At 51.1% G+C, this 19926-nt stretch overlaps 2 protein-coding genes across 2 annotated transcripts; both read left to right on the top strand.

The window, feature by feature from the left end:
* Positions 1–988: 988 nt before the first annotated feature.
* On the top strand, positions 989–2727 carry LOC114700430 (interleukin-3-like). The gene is made up of 4 exons (XM_028880061.1): positions 989–1156; positions 1253–1294; positions 2430–2468; positions 2590–2727. Exons 1-4 carry the CDS (start codon positions 989–991, stop codon positions 2725–2727), a joined length of 387 nt encoding a protein of 128 aa, XP_028735894.1.
* Positions 2728–17365: 14638 nt separating this feature from the next.
* On the top strand, positions 17366–19575 carry Csf2 (colony stimulating factor 2). Its single transcript, XM_037201369.1, has 4 exons — positions 17366–17563; positions 17636–17677; positions 18388–18504; positions 19205–19575. Exons 1-4 carry the CDS (start codon positions 17396–17398, stop codon positions 19310–19312), a joined length of 435 nt encoding a protein of 144 aa, XP_037057264.1. The 5' UTR covers positions 17366–17395; the 3' UTR covers positions 19313–19575.
* Positions 19576–19926: the final 351 nt, after the last annotated feature.

Raw genomic sequence — 19926 nt, 5'->3', positions numbered from 1 at the left:
GACATGCCTCATGGGCAAGGGAGCCACCTCATCCTTCAGGGACTGTTCCCTGGCTCTCTACCCTTCTGGCTTTCCCACTTTCTGAATGTGGTTTCTTAGGTCCTTTGTGGACTCCCCCATAACTGTCCCTGTTCGCTTCCCACCTCTGCAGGCCAGCACCTCTGCATTCATGCTCCAGGGCAGACTGGAAGGTAAAGCCCTCACTATAGCTTTCCTTCAGGGAGTTGCTCTCCTCTCTCCTCTCTCCATGTACCCCCCTCGCTCAAACTTGTCAACGCCACCTGCTAAGCCTTCCAGAACCATGCTTCCTCCAACTCCCAGTGACATTATTCTTGAGGACCACCTTCGTCCTTAAGTCTCCAAGGACTTGTAGCCATATCTCCATCAAGGGCTTTCTCCTCTAGACATGGGCCTCAGCACATTGTCCCACTGCACTGTCCTGACATTAGATTAATTTAAGAGAAGGCTGAGCTCCATCTGCCACCTGCCAGGAATAAGGGTCAAGGGAGAAGCTGCCTAAAGACCTAACTAGCTCTAGCTACCACCTGCCAGAGTGCTTGACTGTGGGTCAGAACACCCACCAAGCTCAAGTCTTCTGCAGTGACTCCGGTGGTCACCTCCACCAGGTGGAGCTCAGTAAGGATCGGGTTTGTACAAGGGATGGTAGGGGAGGTCCCACTGCACAGAGGGCCCGAGCTGGCTCAGAGCCAGGCCACTGCCACCACCCTTTTCCACTCCATCCATCTCTATGACAAAGGAAGGCGATGGCCTTTGAATAAGCAGTCTTGCTTCCCATGTCGATGATCTCGAGTACTAGAAAGTGATGAATAAGTCTGTGGTTTGCTATGGAGGTTCCATGTCAGATAAAGCTCCTTCCGATGCCTACCCCCTCCCCCCACCGCCCCGCCCCTACAAGTTGTAAGCGCATATAAGGTGGAGGCCACTGTGGCTTCTTCAGAATCCGCTTGAAGGACCCGAACGAGACACAATGGTTCTTGCCAGCTCCACCACCACCAGAGTCCTCTCCATGCTGCTCCTGCTCCCGATGCTGTTCCACGGGGCACTCCAGACTCCAGTCGGTCCCTCAGCTCCCTCGGGCACAGCCAGCACGCTGAGCTGCTCCTCAATTGCCAAGGAGATTATGAAGAAGCTCAACGTGAGTATCTGGCTGAGGTTGGCCTGGTGAAGGCTGGCTCCAATGGGTGCCTCAGGCTCACAAGCTCCTTGGTTCTTTCTCTCTGTGTCTCCACAGGCATCCAGACTCGATGACGTGGATGCCAGATATCGACTCAGGGTAAGAGCTTGGCCTGGCTTTGGGGCATACTTGGGTCGCATCCATCTCCTGCCTGGGTGACTTCAGCCATGTCACACTCCACTCTGCCTTGTTCAGTGTTTGCATCTGTCTCAGTGGGGCTGTCAAGAGAACCGCCAAATGACTCTCTAGGCCTTACCCTTAGCTGGGGTTCAGAACATGCCACAGCCTTGGCTGGAAAAAGGAAAGTTGTATTTTAGGATATACAATGAAATGACAGCTATGGGTGAACCTGTCACAAGCCTCTGGCTCCAGGTTCAGTGGGGAGAGCCATGGACTGGCAAATGGGCTGTCCTCTGTGACCCTGTCTTGTGTCCTTCGCCCTCCTTAAAGCTGTTCATGTTTTCCACTTCCACCAGCCCCAGACATTACGTTCTTAGTTCCAGCCAGATGCAATGGCTCTGGCTTGTCTTCGTTTGCTTGGACCTAACATGAAGTCCTTTCCAAGCCTGCTGGATGTCTACTGGTCCCCTCCTTGGGGGCATGCTAGGGTCCACAAGGGTTTTCTTCTAGGTGTCTAGAAATTCTTGTTTGGGTTGAAGCGTTAACCTTGGCATCTGGCATCTTCGGCATAAGTATTTCCCCTGGCCAATTCTCTGCCTATTCCAGAGCTTGTCTGGGGAGGTGTGTTTTCCTCAAGTACAGACAAATCTGCCCAGGCTCTTCACACAGCCCACAGACAGCCAGGGGTTAGGACTTGGTGCCTGGGAGGGGCAGGTCCTTGCCTTGGGACATGCACTTGCTCTTGGGTCCCAAGAAGGGACCAGGAATGAGGCTGTTCAAAGAAACCTCTAACAGCAGGCTCCGCTCCCTAGCTCTCACACTCCTTAGCTCTCACATTCCCCAGCTTTTACCTCCCCAGTCCGCCCCCGCAGCTCTTACATGGAGGATTCTTTGCCCTCTCAGAATAACGCCTCGCAGAGAGCAAACCTGTGCGAATTCCTGAAAATGAGAAATCAATTGAATATAAAGGATATCAAGACCAATCTTGAGGTGTGTGGAACTGCTAAGGGCTTAGGGGATCCCTGCCTTCCTTCTTCCCAGCATTTGGTGCGGAGGGAAGCAGGGCCTGCTCCTTTTTTGAGGGATCTGACTGTGTCTTGGTGTCTCTCCACAGAACCTTGAGCGTTGCCTGCCGGTTGTGAATACCTCCGAGGTAAGCTGCTCTTCTCTCTACATGCCCTGTAGCATGTCTTTACCCACAACCAGACTTATAGCTTGCTATGGCCCTCAGCAGCCTGTTTACCTCTAATGCCATTTTCTCCGGTCCTTCACAGAAGACAGAAATCATCCTTGAAAATAATCCAGCTGACTTCCAGACTAAACTAAAGTACTATGTGAGCCAACTTAGGAATCTGCAGCGAACACCTCGTCCAACATCTGACTCTGCTTTCTGCCCTGAGTCCAAGGAATGATAAAACAACAGATCGACTGGAATCTGAATGTCCCTCTTGGTCCATGCCAGGAGGGAGATTTCATTTTGCCCAGTAGCATCAGATGTATGATCAACTTATCTACTCCCTGAATTATGTTCCCATTTTATTCCATCGAGGCTATTTATTTATGTATTTATGTATTTATTTATTTATTACCTTCTGCAATGTGAAGTATATCTATTTTAGCTGAGGAGTGGTTTCTCCATGTTTTGAAAGAAAAACATGACTCCAAGGGAGATGGGGACATGTCCCTTTGTTCCTTGTGTTTTAACAGGCTTTTAAACACTTGTGGAAATGAATAATAAATTATTATATAAATAATAAATTATAATAAATAATTTTGAACAAATGAGCTTTTTTTGGTCCAGTGTCTTAGTTTGGCTTCGTCTCTGTGACAGTCTGGGTGAGACTTGTGGGTCATGATCTTTGGGTGCAGGATAGAGCCTGCCCCCTGAGCTCCTTCTCCTATCACCTTCCTGCCATCCCCTGCACAGAGGAATGACCTCAACTCCCACATCACAAGCAGCCACACAGCATGCAATGTGTGCCAGATCTTGGTCTGGACATTTAACCTGTGCTATTGAATACTTTCCTCATCCTAAACCAGAGTGTGCGATTTCTGTTTCATGGGAATACTGAAGTCCAGTGTGGCAAAGCAATGGCCCAGTAAACACAGCTTCTAAGAAGTGCCCCAACTCTAGGACTCAGGCTTGGCTCCTCTGGATCATTATGCTGAGGACTGAAATCCCATGGAATGCCACCCCTAGTGGTCACGCTTAAAACTGCAACAGTACCCGCAACTCCTTCCCTAATGGAAACCTGGTACCAGTCTCTGAATTCCCACATGGCGGTGCCCTCTGAGGATGCAGGCTACTCAGACTCATAAACTGTACTCTTTCCAGAAGTTTCCATGCCTGCCTGGGCTTCTGGCTTCTCTTGGCTGATTTAGTTTTCCTACCTCCGTGCCTGACTCCAGACTGGCCCTGGGATACATGGCTTAGTGAGCCAGACTGAGCTTTCAAAATGCATCTTTAACCATTAACCCCAAATCTTTGGGGCCTTCATGGGCTTGTCCACCAGTCTGTATACTCCTTCATCTCTTATACTTCCTCATGTTTACGAACCTCTTGGGATCGCCAACAAATGTGGCTTCCCAGACCTTCCCCCACCTTAAACCCCTCACCCACCTTAGCTCGGTCCTACTGTAGGACCAACACTGCTACTTCTGAATTGTCCAAGTTGACTCGTGAGGGGCTCTTCTCTGAAAGGGAAGGGCAGACAGCTTATGATATCCGGTTCTAGAAACCAGCCTGGATGGTGGAGACTTGGGATTCAGTCTGCCGCCTGACTTTTTGGTCCTGTGTATCTCCCTGTCTGGCTCCCTGAACCCTGCTTGGCGAGTCCTCAAGCCTAGGAAATGGGCTGGGATGGGGGGCGCGGGGGGGGGGGGGGGCGGGGGGGGGGGCAACAGGACAAGAGGCCAGATAAGCCTTCCTCCTCTGTCACCTTACTAGGAAGTAGTAGCCTCCCTGATTCCTGAAGAGTCCCCTAAAGGCAGCTTTGGGGACTGACACCAGACTCTGGAGCTCATTCTGCTTTATTTTATTTTTCTTTTCTATCTTTATCTCCTTAAGTTCCAAGTGAGGAACAGCCCAGTTGCTTGAAGATGTACGAGGATGTGGGCAATTTATCTGCTACCAGCTCAGAAATGTATTCTTCTACATCCCTCCTCCCAAATACACTTTTAAATTCCCAAAGAAATAAACCTCTTCTCCCTCCCTCCTCCTCCTCCCCATCCTGACATACCGGTACTCGAAAGCCTTGGGGTGCTCAGAGGGCAGAGAAGAGACATTACTGCAGTTCTTGAAATGACCACTAGGTGGAGATATGCCCCTAGTCTTAGGGTGCACCTAAGAACTATGGGGAAGATGGGGTCGGGGGTGTCCAGTTAACTTGGAATCTAGACCGGATTCCCCAATTCAGGCCACTTTTACCCACTTGCCTTCACTCACAGATTTTTTTGGGGGGGGGGGGTCTGGTTCTATTTTCAACCTGAGACGGTATCTGTGCTCCCCTCCATGTCCCTCTGATGACTCATAGCTTGCTTTCCTCTGTGGTCTGCTACCTGCTGCCTGCTGCCCTGGTCAGCCATGTTTCTCCCATAACTAGTCCACAGGGCCAGAGTCAGTGGTGATCTGAGATCAGCTCATACTGGCTCATGGAGCCAAGTGTTAAATGTTTAAAAAATAAATTCTAGAACTTCAGGGTAAGGTGGTAGATTAGAAGCAGCATGTGTATGCAGAGATGAAAACTAGATAAAACCACAATAGATCTATTCACATATGAAAAGGAGCTAAAGAAAACAGAAATAAGCTGACTAGGAGTTTCTTCACAAAGGAGCCACGTCAGCCATAACTCCGCTCCTGCTGGCCAGCTGCAAATTGAGGGTAGGTGGAAACCCCAAGAGCTAGAGAGAGGTGGAAACCCCAAGAGCTAGAGAGAGGGGGCCCAGGCTCTGGAAACATAACCAGAGGTTGGATAAAGCATGCGTAGATTGTGGCTGGTGCAACTCAGAGACCAGAGGCTGAGACCAGGAGATACCCACCGGAAGAGACAACATCCCCTCCCCCACCACTGCCTGTGAGCTGCACTGGACTATGAGAGTGCTGTGGGACCTTGATGGCACACAAAGGTAAGCTCATGTGTGCAGGCCTCACACCCTCTGGAACCTGCCACCCAAAGCCCCGGGGCCTTAAAACACCAGAGGCAAGATTGGAGCTAACAAGCAGCAGGCCTCAGAGCAGGGGATGCCGGCAGAGGGTGGATTTTAGTGGCTGAGATCTTCCTCACTTGGAAGGACACACTGACTTGACTTGTTGAGACTAGCAGCCCCTCCCCACTTGTGGAGACTGATACACTCACAGTCCTTTTTCTGCAGGAGTTTCTCTGCTCCTCACAACTCAAGCCTGAGGCTCTCCTTCTCATTCCTACCTCTCACTACCTCTTTCCTCTTTTCTCCATTTCTTCCCCATTTCACCAGTTACACCTTGATCCCCTTAGCCCTAAAAGAAATGATAAAACACACTTTATTAGGGACACCCCCCACCTTCAAGTGCACAAATGTCTTCTGCATGCCAACACCAGGACAACTGTTAACTCATGTACGTTACCAATGTTGCCTCCCTTCTTAATAACAGCAGGTGTAGCCAGCTCACCAGGAAGACTCACATTAAGTAAAACCAGGAACAAGAGTAGGGGAAAGTAAAAACTGAAGGACATATCTATCCTGGCAGATTCATAAAAGACAACCAAGAATCACCCAAACGATGAGACTACACCCGTTCCAGCTCACAACTCCTCTGTCTGAAGAAAATGAAACAGCTGAAATGCTAGAAGATCACAGAGTCCAGCCTCATCACGGATAAGTAACTACATAAAGCTCTCCCCGGCTCCCACTGCCCAAAGCAGTGAAGAAATCAATGCAGGACTGAAATAAAACGACCAGTAACTCGGAGGAGAAACTCAAAACCACGGAGAAACAAAAATCCAGCAAGGACATTGCAAGACTGAAAAAGAACCAAACAGAAAAGTTTAGAAATGAAAGAATCAATAAATCAAATGAAAAAGACAGTGGATGGGGCGGGGAGACGGCTCAGTGGACAGAGGTGCTTGTGTGAGGGTCTAAGAACCTAGGTTTGATCCCTGGAACCCACCCACAAGGTGACAGGAGAGATCCAACTCCCAAGAGTTGTTCTCTGACCTCCGCACTTGCACTGTGGCACACATGCGGCTGCATTCACACACACACACACACACACACACACACACACACACACACACACACTTTAAAAATCAGAGTGGACAAGAAAAAACAAGCTGAAGAATGAATTTCAGGGAGAGAGAACAGGTCATGATAACACATGCAGATATACATAAAGATGACATGAGAAGACATGGCCCAAACTTCCCAGAACTCAGGTATACATTCAAGAGAGCAAAGACTGAAGGGGCAGTAAAAATTCTCCCAGGAAAGAAAGTCCCGAACTTCGAGGGTTCACTGTCAAATTCTCCCAGACCCTTAAAGAAGCGCTAACTCCAATCTCCTACAAACTGTCCATAAAACAGAAAGGAACAGTTAACAGAGAATAACAGCACTACAAAATTCAGTACAAACCCAGGATTACCCTGACATCAAAGCCAGATAAGGATACAACAAACAGTTCACTGGCCAGTTTCCCTAGTGAACACACACACACACACACACACACACACACACACACACACACACACACACCTGTATGTGGAGAAAGAGAAACTCTTACTTATTGGGAGTATAAATTGGCACAGCCACTATGGAAATCGACGATATGGAAGCCTCTCAAAAAAACAAAAAGTGGAACTACCATGTGACCACGTCCATATCTAAAAGACTCTAAGTCCTACCGCAGAGACACTTGCACATCCTTGCTATTCACTTTAGCCAGGAAATGGAGCAGGCCTAGATGTCCATCAACAGAGGAGTAGACAAAGCAGATGTGGTTTACATAGTGGAGTTTTGTGTAGCCATAAAGAAAAATGAAATCATGAGATTTCCAGGGGGCGAAAAAGCATAGAATTGGAAATTACTATATTAAGAGAAGTAATCGAGACTTAGAAAGACAAATATCACTTACTTTCTCCCTAATGAAGGTCCTGTATTTTAATCTTTATACGTGTCTATATGTGGGTGTGGTTATAGGTCATGAATCTAGAAAGGGGACCATAAGAGGGACACAGAGGTCTTACGAGAGGTGAGAGGGGACAGTGGGTAATAGAATAGCTTCCAAAGCAGAATCAGGGGAAGGGGACCAACAGGAGCAGCATGGGGGAGGCTGAGGGCGGGGATGGGGTTTCAAAGAAAGTGTGCTTGAAATCTCATAATGAAATCCCCTACCTTGTGTGCTAATATTTTAACCTCTAAAAAAGACATAATAATTGCCAGACAACAGTCAGTGATCTGTAGCACGACAGCTATCAGTCTCAGTGATAGAATCTACAACCGTGCCGACTGGGAAAGGTTTCCTGTGTTAGTTTACTTCTCTGCTGTGGTCACGCACTGGCCAAAAGCAACTTGCGGAGGAGGAAAGGGTCTCTTCATCCAGCTGTCACCAAGCGAGCCCAAGCAGGAACTCGAGGCAGGAACCTGGAGGCAGGAACGGAAGCAGAGACCAAGAAGGAATGCTGCTTACCGGCTCGCTCAGTCTGCCTTCTTATCGGACACTGACCATCTGCCTTCTTATAGGACCGTGGCGATCTGCCCACCTACAGTGGGCTGGACCCTCCCACATCAATCATTAATCAAGAAACCCCCCCTCAGACCCGCCCACAGCCAATCTGATGGAGGCATTTCTTCAACTGAGGTTTCCTCTTCCCAGGTGACTGTGTCAACTTGACAAGAAGCTAATTAGCACACCTTCCCAGAGACTCCTTCCTGGAATTCTGCTTCCCTTTTACCAGCTGCCAGAGCCTCCCTCATTGAGAGTGGGGCAGCAGTCCATCCATCATTTTAGTCTTGCCCAGTATCTCACTGAAGGACCCACTTCATGAAGCTCCTGTCCCATGGCTGTGAATTCTCTCCAGCTGAAGGGCACTATGTTCCCACAGTGCCTTGCAGTTCATGGTGCACACTGGCTAAGCACCCGTGTGGGAGGCTCTGTTCTAGCCTTGTGGACCTGTCAGTGAACTAAATAGAGTGACCTCTGGGGGATTACTTTAGATTGGTTTGTGAAAGTCTCTGTGAGGAAGCTGACATATAAGTGGAGACCTGAGTGACAAGAATGTGCCAGCTGTGTGACTATCAGGGGGGGTGGGAAAGCTATGGGCAGAGGGAACAACACCCCGGTACCACAATGCGCAGAAGGGCCTGGGATGTCTGCCATCCCCCAGCCTCTCTGCTTCTGTCCCCAGTTCTGGGCTGGGCACTGGGGTACTCCAGGTCTGTACTGCTGAGGAAACTAATGAGCAGAAGTTAGTGACTGGGTCAGACACAGACCCGGTGCAGGAGGATGTGCAGGTGTGAGGAGAGAGGTCAGAAGCACAAGGTCCATTAGGTCCATTACAGGCATGGAGTGGCAGATGGAGGTGATGTTCCTGAAGTGGGAATGAGCCTTCGCAGACATCCTGTGGACACATTAATGTCCTTCTGGAATTGTCCAGTCTGCAGCCTACAGCCAGCTTGAGTCAGGAACGACTCAATGTCTCACTTAAGTTTACTTTTGGCCGCAAACCTCAGACCCTATCTGGGGACAGCACAGCCTGGCCCAAACATAGCCCTGGGTTGGAGTCCAGAATCGAGTTGTGGTCGGTTCTTGGTAGGATTTGGGGAGTGTCTATATGCTTTGGATTTAGATTGAATGTGTACTCCTAAGTACTTGTGTAACGGTATTTGCTAGTGGGGTTTTGAAAAAGAGATCAAGTGCATAGGGGCTCGTAAGTGGGAATGATGTCTTAAATAAAGGATGTCTGGGCTAGAGAGACACCTCAGCAGTTAGGAGCATGGACTGCTCTTGTGGAGTTCATGTCCTAACTCCTATGTCGGGTGGCTCACCACTGCCCGTGGTGCCAGCACCAAGGAATCTAGCGCCTTCTTCTGGCCCCTGAGGGTACTTGCACTAATATGCACGTAACCCTCCTCCCCCCCACATAATTAAAAACAAATCTTGAAAAAATACCCCTGGAAGTTCCTCAAGTCCCCCTTTCATGTGATGACAGTGTGACAGCTGCCTGTGAACCTGGAGGCAGGCTAAAGAGCACAGAGCTGTTAGTTCCTGCTCTGTGGACTTTCCAGCCTCCACAGCTATGAAAGGAAGAAAGAAAGAAAGAAAGAAAGAAAGAAAGAAGAAAGAAAGAAAGAAAGAAAGGAAGAAGGAAGGAAGGAAGAAGAAGGAGAGGAAGGAACGAAGACAAGACAAGACAAGACAAGAAAAGAAAAAAAGAAAAATCTCTATTGTGCCCAATCCTTTATAAGGCCAGACAGACAGGCCTTTGCCATGCCCAGCCACTGGCAGGAAAGGTGCTGACCCCCTGATCCAACAGGAGGCAGGGCTGACTTGCATCCTCCCTGCAGCTGTCATGGTACCCAGACTGTCCTCTGTGCTAGGTCAATAAGTCCAAAGGGCAGCAGAGGGCAGCAACAGTCCATGGCAAATCCTAGAGCGGGCCACCTTCCTGTATCTGAGGTGCCCCTTCTGGGGAGTAGGTCACACCAGCTAATCAGGAGTTTCACTTTCATCTTTTATCTTAACTTTACAAGTACAGCTTTTCACTGGGGGGGGGGGGGGGGGGGACGGGGACGGGACCAGATGGAAAGCATATCTTTTCTTCACCAAAAAAATAAATAAATAAATAAAAATATGGAAACCCAGAAAAATGAATCAAAGGGAAATTTCCAGAAAGGCAAGTATCTAAGGGAGGTAGAAATAGAGAACCTGGTTAAACTCACCCCACAATTCAAACCCTCCTAGACTAGGAAGAGTTCTTCTCTCCCTGGCTTTGAATTCCCACTTGAATCAGTTGCTGAGGCTTCCCCAAGCAGAGACAGGGTTAATGAGATACAGGTTAGAACCTTTGGGGGCCTCCAGTCAACCGGCATGATCCAGGGACGGGGGTCAGTGCAGGACAAAAGGGATGGATGAATGCTGATCTCAGGTGCTTCCCACTGGAAGGGATGTCCAGGAGCTCACCCAAGCAGCAGGACTCCACCAGGCACGAGAGGATGGGCAAGCTGCAGGGAGGAGTCAGGCAGATGGCACTGAGCATCACAGGTGTGGGCATCTAACAGCGTAGGATGAATTAGGCACAGGGGGCGTCTAATCACACTGGACCATTCAGTGGGACTGAGTACCAGGTGACCAAGGTGGAGGTCGGACCCCTTCTGGCCTCAACTGGTCCCTTCACCTCATTCATGCTTCCCCACTCCAGGATGGTCCAGCCAGCATGACAACCATGGAGAGGAGAAAACGGGATGACCAAGGCCTGGGGTGTGGTAGGTGTAGAGGTGCAGAGAGTTAGGATGGGACCTTGAAGATACTGAGCTCACACCAACAGGAAAGAGCCAGGGCAGAGGAAGGGAGCTGCAGGCAGAAGCAGAGACAAGCACTGAAGAAGGGAGGGGGGCGTCTTCCTGCGATGATGAGGGCACATGGCGGAAAGCGACATCTGGGCTGAGGGGATGGAGTTCTCATGGGGTGAGTAGGGTGACCTTTCTCCTTTGAAGCCTTGAAGTTGGGCTGGTGGATGTGGATGTGTACTGGGCAAAGACGCTGTCTTCCTGGAGTGAAAAGGGATGCAGACAATCCCCACAAGGACTGAAGAAGTCTAGGATCACCCCTACTATGATGGTGGAGAGACCGAGGCAGGGTGTAATTCAGACAATGGGACTCACAGGCTGCTGAAGCCCTAAGCCACAGTGTGTCTGCTGGTATAAGAATACAATAAGAGCCTTTCACCTGACCCAGGGCCCTCCTGGGGTCTCCCCCTGTCTGGACATGGGCCTCCACTGATAGCTTGTGATGTACCACATTCTCCAAGATGCAGCCTGAGTGTGCACCTGTCTGCATTCGCCGAACAGCTGTCACTCAGCTCTGTCTGCATTCGCCGGACAACCCCCATATACACTTTAACGTGGTTTTTGATCCCCTTTTTCTAGTTCCCTGCCTCCCCTTACACCACCATAGTTGAGATCCCTCTGTGACTGCCTCTGTGTCATCAAATCCCGCTTCGTGCCTCAGAGACAATGTTCATTAGCTCCTCGCAGTCCCCACCGTCACTGGTGGTCATGGCTTCCTCTATTTCTCACGGCCTCTGAAGACCCCAGGGCCACCTTCCACTTCCAGCCTGGGTCATGCCAACATTTCCACCTCCCTGGGCACTCCATGATCTCCAGAGTGTGTAGAGTTCTAGTCTCGGGACTTCTTACTGTCCCCCTCAGATGGGAGGCTTCAACCTTGGCTCTTGGGACTTCCTTTAGTAGATTCTCCGGTTGAACCTTGCTAGGAGTGCCCAGGGCTGTCCTGGAGACTAGTCTGGACAGCACAGATGGCTGATGTGGAGACAGGGTGCCTCTATGAGCAGGGAGCTCGGGACATGTTAGAGAAAAGGCTGGATGCTAGGGGTTCATGTCTGGCAGCAGGACATGGGTCTCCCTTCTTTTCCTCTTCCAGGAGCATACGCTGTGACATACTTTGTGTCCTGGCCCCATGTGCTGGGGTGAGTGCGGTAATAAAAATATTGAACAGCTAGGCCAAATGAGATGGCTTGGCGGCACCTGCCATCCGAGTTTGATCTCTAGGACTCGCAACAGTGGGGAAAAGCACTTGCTGCCACACCTGATGACCTGAGGTCTATCCTGGGCACTCATGGTGGAAGGAGAGAGCTGTCCTCTGACCCCTACACACAAGCCATGGCATGCATGCACCACACCAATAAATAAGTGAATATTGGAAAAAATTAATAAATAGACAGCCACTGCTAGCCTTCGGCAGGACTATGTGCTTCGAATCCAGAGGGGCAGAAAGCCACCTGGGCCGAGCAATATTGCTAAATTTGATATCCCTGCCCTCCTCAAGCAAACAGAGTTAGGCTGCTTATGCCTACAGGGCATCTACAGGGCATGGCCCTGGGTGTCTGATCACCTATAACTGCCTCCTCCTAGCCAGGATAGGGGGCAGGAATAGGGGAGACGGTCTTGTTTCCTAATTGGCTCTTTACAGGAAAATGGGTGCAGCCCAGCCACTTTGCAGCCTGCCCAGATTCCTGCACAGCACTGCACAGGCTGCCTTTGCCTCTTGAGGGTATGCATGGGGACATCTTAAAGCAGGCTGCATGGGGATTATATTTCTCCATCGGGGACAATTTAATCTATCTGTCCTTCATGCAGAATGCCGACCTGCCCAGATCCCGGTGATGATTTCCTCTCTTTGACAGTCTGGGAAACTGAGGCTGGAACGGAGTCCTGCCAGCTAGCCCAAACAGAAAACCGAATCAGAAAAATCTTCATCCACTAAGCGCTTGGCAACATTTAGGAAGTACCTTTGGTGCCAATCTGCAGGCATCTCCGCAGTGGCCTGCAGAGGTCTCCATCCCCCTGTGAAGATGAAGAGTGGGCCCAGAGAAGGACAGTGGTTCGGAAGCACAGTGGCCAGGCTCTGCACCCACGGCCGTCGAGACTGCTGCTTGCTAGGGGGTGCATCAGGGACTTGGCACCCCCTCCCAGGACACACATAGTCTAGGAGTGTGGGAACTGGTGTGTATTTAGAGGGGAGTAGTTAGGAAGCTGTGGTCCTAGGGATGGGAGGTCCCCAAGGACGCCTTCCTGCCTCCAGTAGGCACTCCCAACTTATGGGTACCTTTGATGACCTCTGTCGGCCTTCAGCTGGGCCTTGCCCATGAGAGGGACCATAGAGACTGGGGGGGGGGTTGCTGAAGGGACATTGACAGCAGCTGGGATGGGGGTGAGTACCCAGAAACAAGGACCCTGTGAACAAAAGGTCAGAGCCTTCTGGGACCTGAAATCCTGAGAGGCAATTGACATGCTGGTCCAGACAGGGGCTTGGGGAGAGTGAGGGAGCCTGGAAGATCCAAACACTCCTATGAGTGGCTCCTTCCGGGACTCTGTCCTGCTGAAAATAAAGCAGCAATTGCCACTTCAGTTGTGACCCCCTCAGTTCCTGAAGCTGGCAAGTGCCAGAGCCAATCCAGGGTCTGTGACTCCCGCTGCACCTAGAGCGGGAAGAAGGGCCCTCAGCTCGCTGGGATGCTGTAACGGCTTCTAGCCTCATTTCTCCTCCTTTTTTTTTTTTTTTTTTGAATATGTATTCCCAATGATTCTTTCAAGGAGGGCAAATAAAGGCAGTGTCCCCTCTAGGTGCCCGATGATCTCTCAGTTGGCGATAAGGCTTGGGGCAGAGATTCAGGGGTGGGGCACGATCCTAACCCTGGAGGGAGAATCCTGGGTAAAGGAAAGGCCAGGCAGTGGCAGGGCATTGTGGGAGGCAGACCTGGTGCTTTCATGGGTTGTGTGCCCACAGGACTTACCTGTCTGTGTGGGGCTGGCATAGTTGCTAGGTCCTGGGGAGGCAGCAAGGAGCCCTAAGAGCAAGAAATGAAACCAATAAGGTCTTATTTACCCTTGATCCATCCTCAAAAGCCAGCATCCCACTGGGACACCCCAGTGCCCTTCCAGGGTTAGGCCTTAAGCGCTGGACCAAAATATTGACCAACTGTTTTGGGATATTATTGGCTTTCCCCTTGCCTCATGTAGCCCAGTATGGCTGACATCCCAAACCTTACTGCTAGTTTGTATTTCCCCCACTGAAGCAAATGATCCCTAACTCAGCTGGCCGACCTGGACCCTGAGCTTCAGAGACACCTCCTTCGCCGACTGCCCCAATCACTCCCACCACGGCTTTCTTCATGGCTGTTTGATTTTTGTGCATATCTTTGTTGGCACTCTCAGCCACGTGCCTGTGAATGGAGGCCTGGTGGTCCCTGTCCTCTGTCCCCTAGGGACACAGACACAAGCTCTCTGAGAGCCAAGAGCATATTGTACACCCTCCTGGAGGCTTGGCTGAATGGATTTGTCAGGATTCATCAGTGCCAGGGGCCTGAGGATACCCAGGTAGCTGGGACAGAACTAGAGGGAAATTTGGCCTTTTAAAATGTATTTGGGGAGGCAGGGGTCAGAGAATGTGGGAGGGGTCATCTTGGACCGGAGACACCAAAGGCTGGAGTTGTGGCTCTGTGTGTCTGGTGTGGCAGTGAGGGATAAGACCACCTTCCCAGGGAAGCACAAGCCATCCAGGGTGTTGTATCACAGTCTCAGAGTGGGCAAAACTCCATAAGCTTTGACCTGGATGGAGGCTATCTCCCTACCACCTTCACCACATCTGTCCAGAAAGATGCTCCTGGGGACTGGGACAGGACAAGGCCCAACAGTCCTCCAACATTCCAGAAATTCTGGATCTTCTGCAAGGTTAGGACTTCCCCAGGATGGGGAAGGTATCAGAATGCTGCCCCCCCACCCCTCAGGAAAGTCTTTCTATAAACTTTCCAGCGGCAGACACAGCATCCATCAAGTGGATGATGCAATGGAAGTCAGGGAGCGGTACTTTCCTGGGATATTCCAGAATTCACGGTGGCTGAATAGAGAGACAAGAGTCCAAGCCTGGGGCATAGCAATGTCTAGATAGATGGCAGAATCTGCTGGGAAAATTCTCCTTCAGCTCCAAGATGTCCTTGGGACAGTCACAGGCCACTCATGCCTTCCTGCCAATGTAGAAGTGTCCCTTTATAGCTGCTCTGATGGACAAGTGTGCTAGGCCCACGATTTTCTGGACCAGGCAGGTGACCAGAATTTCCTGAGTTACCCTCCAGGGTAGTAGAAAGCATCCGAGTGCAAGAATAGGTGTGAGTTCAGGTCCTGGCTCTGCTGACAGCCTTGCCTGTGGACCGAGCTGAAAGTGGTCTCCTGGACCTCAGACCCCATTGAGGACAAAGACCTCCCTAAGGAGTGTCCGTCGCGAGGATGAGCCAGACCATCTGAGATGCTCATGTGTCTGTCCTGTGGGATGTGAGGGACGTTGGGGCCCATTTCCTTCCCCCAGTGAAGACTTCCTCTTGTGATAAGGATCCAGGGGCAGCCACTGATTCTGGTTCCCCCAGGGCCCATGTCAAGGGACACTCCCAGGAAACTCCTTTCAGAGGGTTCTCTCCTGGCCTTGTGGGTCACTCCACCCATCTGGTCCCCACCTCCGCCCCGCCACGGCCCCACCGAGGCCCTTGAGTCAGCAAGGCTGTCTGATGTTATTGCCGCTTCTTTCCACGCATGCAATCTAGGAATCCCTGCCCGTGTTACCGCCTCCACCCTGATGTCATCTTTCTAGGAGAAAGATACGTATCTGCCCACAAACTGCATCCCCAAACCCTTGGAGCTCTGCCCGTATGCACTGACTTTGGCTTTTCTCCCTTTCTGCTATTCCCCAAGGCTTTTGGCCACCCTGCCACGTGTTGGGTCCGGGGAAACATGTCTTTAGCAGCCGTTCTGACCCTCGGTCTTTCTTCCTGAATGACTCTGGTGGCCTTGTCCTGAGTTCCACCTGTTATCTGACCCATGAAAGTCCTCACTTGTGTCCAATTTCAACAGTCCACTGAATCAGCTCCTTGGGCCTGAAAACACCTTGCTTAGCCCAGAGGCCTCCTCTCCTATCAAAAGGGCACTGCCAGAAACCCAAAGGCTCTCACAAAGCAGGCGAAATAAGTGGGGCTCACATTAGAGGCACCTTTATGTAGCACCTCCTCTATCTTGACACGTTCCTGTGAGTGCATGCACATCTAGCCCCACCAGCAAACCCAGAGAGACCTATGCAGCGCCATGCCCTCCGACTTCCTGCACGGGAGGTGTGGGCCGGATCCCTTGTGCAAACAGAAACACGTGCTGTCTTCTCCAGAACCCATTGTGAAAATCAAACACTTGTTAGCCCCTCAAGAGCCTGCCGCTTTTCCAGAAGCAGTTCCTGCTTCCACAGAAAGGCCTCCTGAGGGGGAGGTGGGCTGGAGCAAGGGGCTGTTCAGGAAACTACTAAGCCCGGGAGAACTTGCTGGAGAAGCCAGAGCCCCCTGTGCCCGATACCCGGCAGCTACCATCTTGCAGTCAGCCTCAGAGGCTCCAGGTGGGACCGATAGCAGTGGTATGCCCTCTTTGAAGGGGCAGGCTGACCTGAAGAGGGAAAAGAGGCTCACATAACTCAGAGGGCCAGAATCAGCAGTCAGATTGGGGGGCCTGACCTGCCCCAGCCGGGAGCTCCAGCCACGCTGTGAACCTTTAGGATTGAACATGCCTTTGTAAACTGGGATTGTAAGAAGTCGGTTGGGATGGCACCATAAGAGAACGTGCTGTAGTCAGGGGCTGGCTTCTATACCCTTCGATGCCATTCCCTCTGCTCTCAAGGTCAGGGCGATGGGGGGTGGCGAGGAGGCTCGGCTGGGCCGAGTTTGCCCATGACTCTGTGTCCTCAATGGGAGTCTGTGGAGACCATCCTAGAACTGTGCCATTTGGCTAGACTTTATCTAATTAGATAATGGGATGGGCTTGTGAGAGGTCCAAATCTCAGAAGAAGACTGGGGAGAGAATGGGACAGGGCTGGGGCTGGAATGAGCCACCATCAAAGGTACGGCTTGCCTTGAGGCCTCCAGGGACAGCAGGCGGGATGCAAGCAGGAGCCCCACTCCGTGTCTCCCAAGCCCCGCCCCAGGCACTCCAGGCCAGGAAGTCCAAATTTGCCTGGAGGCCTCTCAGAAGGGGAGGCTAGCCAGAGGATAGCTGGGTCAGACTGCCCAGGCAGGGTGGGAGAGCCCCCCAAGGAAGCCGGCAGGTGGGTTGCCAGTTCTTGGAAGGGTTCATTAATGAAAAGCCCCAAGCCTGACAACCTGGGGGAAGGCTCACTGGCCCCATGTGTAGCTGATAAGGGCCAGGAGATTCCACAACTCAGGTAGTTCCCCCGCCCCCCTGGAGTTCTGTGGTCACCATTAATCATTTCCTCTAACTGTGTATATAAGAGCTCTTCTGCAGTGAGCCCAGTACTCAGAGAGAAAGGCTAAGGTCCTGGGGAGGATGTGGCTGAAGATCTTACTTTTCCTTGGCATTGTGGTCTGTAGCTTTTCTGCTCCCACTCCCTCACCCGCCCCTGTCACCCAGCCCTGGAATCATGTCAGTGCCATCAAAGAAGCCCTGATCCTCCTGGACAACGCGCCTGACATGGAGGTGAGTGAGGGAGAGAGAGTTTGGCTGTTCCCAGACCACCTGCTGGCCCCCTGCCTGTCAGCTTGGTAACATGGCACTTTCCTTTTACAGGACGAAGATGTCGAAATTGTCTCTGAAGAGTTCTCTGTCCAGGTAAGCTGCTTCTCTCTGATGGAGCTTCCCAGGGTCCCTGCAGAGCTGTTTTAAATAGCCCTTTGCAAGGTTGTCTTAACTGCCACCAGCTGACTGCTGGGCGGAGGGGGCAGAGTCTGGGTAGTCAAGATGTCCATAGCCATTCCTCTGCGGCAGTCATGTGCACGCTTTTATCGTCCATAGCCATGCCCCTGTGGCGGGCAGTCATGTGCAGTCTTTTATCAACTGAGCAATAAGTTTGGGCAGAGCTAACATTCAAAGGTCAGGGGACCTGCAGGGGATGATGGGAAAGTGAGAGTCACTTTATGAGATGGTCTTGTTTACCTTGAAGTCTTCACTGTGCCTTTTGGCCATGGAGAGAGGATATTGACGACAGAAGGGGTACAGAGGGGTTTGTGGAACAAGGCTTGCCCACAAAGAGGCTTGGGGGATTTCCCCACTCTGTCCAGCCCCTTCTCCTAGAATAGTAGCAAGCAGCCTTCGCTTGCAAAGTTAGGGGGCTTGGAACTGGGAATCTCTTGAGGTAACAGGCTGTAGAATGTGGCTGGGACAGCTGAGAGTAGCCTGGGCCAGGCAGGGAGAAGGGCAGTGGTCAGTGTTATGACTAGACCCTGTACCACTCGGTGGGAACATAAAGGAGTGCAGAGAAAGTAGCCTGTATTCTGTGAGCACTTGGCCTTTGCTTATCAATGAATGGATACTTCTCGCAGAAATGTGTGCAGGAACGCCTGCAGTTATATGAGAAGGGCCTACGGGGCAACCTCACCAAACTCAAGGGCACCTTGAAAATGATGGCCAGCCACTACCAGAACTGCTCCACAATCCTGGTGAGTACACAGCATTAGGGTCCCAAAGCAGGACTGTTTCAGTCTGGGAGGGTGAGGCCAGTGAGGAGGGATCCTGACAAGTGTCATTGGACAGGTCACAGGAGCCCCTCAAGAACAGGCCATGGCTCCCGTTCATCCCCAGAGGCGAAGCGGAGGATCAGCAGAGCCTGCTGCTCCCGGCAGGAGCAGGAACCACCCGCCCTTGTCATACATGTCATTATCAGTCGTGAGGTCAGAGGTGAGGCAAGCCCGAGGAAACTCAGAGCCTGTCCAAGCCCAGAAGAGCTAGCACCTAGGCACCACTTCCTGACAGGGCTTTCCTGTGGGGTGCCCATATTCCATGGATACAGGGATGGGGCTCCTAGAATGGGCAGACACCCCAAATATTCTCCTTTTCTTTTCCTCATGGAAGAGTAAGTCCTGTGCTTTCTTAAGAGGCAAGGAGATGCCTCCAGCTGGCCGCCTGCCTCTCACCTGGAACCAAAGAGGCCGCCCCATGAATCTACAGACGGGGCAGGCCTTCTGTCAGGGCACAGTCCCTGGATGCCATTGGCAAATCTGTGCATGCCCTAGGCAGCAGTATAGTCACCTGATCCTCTGAGTTCTCAGTGGTACAAAGAACTACACAGCTACTTCCTGTGTCATCCACTCACCTGGACTCAAGTGCTTTTGTTTTTCTCTTCTTCCTTATTCCCTTCAGAGAAGTGACTGTAAGACACACATCACCACATATGACGACTTCGTAGACAACCTCAGAGACTTTCTGACCACCATTCCCTTTGACTGCTGGAAGCCAGTCCAGAAATGAGGCGGCCCAGGGCAGCTCGGATCCAACCTCTCAGATTGCGGCTTTTGCTCCTGTAACATGAGCCAGGAAAGCAGGAGTTCTGCCTCGAAGGGACCAAGGACGGGCCACAGCGACATCTGGGGGCAGTACAGACCTTCTCTGAAAATACTGACTCTGTCACAGCAGCCAGGGGCAAATGAGGGATATTTTCTATTGATAGGGACCAGTAATATTTATTTATATATTTATACATTTTTTTAAAAAAATATTTATTTATTTATTTATTTAAGCTCACAACTGTATTTATTCAGGATGTCTATTACCCTAATAATAAATTATTCAAACTTGTGTTTGTGTGGTTATCTGGTTTATTTTTAAGAGGGGAGGAATTGGGGTGGTAGGGGGTGGTAGGGTGGCTCCTGAGGTAGGGAATTGATGAGGGCCAACGCTGTCATGGTCAGAGGGAGGTAAGATCAAGGCCTGGGAACAGTACTCATATGCCTTGGTAGAACTTCTGGGGTGCTCAAGAGTTTCTGCTCCAGAGAAAGGACTTAGGGTTCACCAGGAAGTCGAAGTAACCGGTTCACAGACCTGGCCCAGAGAAGGGGTGTCATCCTTTCTAGGAAATAAGGGGC

Source organism: Peromyscus leucopus, chromosome 8b (assembly GCF_004664715.2).
Source record: "Peromyscus leucopus breed LL Stock chromosome 8b, UCI_PerLeu_2.1, whole genome shotgun sequence".
Lineage (NCBI taxonomy): Eukaryota > Metazoa > Chordata > Mammalia > Rodentia > Cricetidae > Peromyscus > Peromyscus leucopus.
This window is presented reverse-complemented; position numbering and strand designations above follow the sequence as displayed.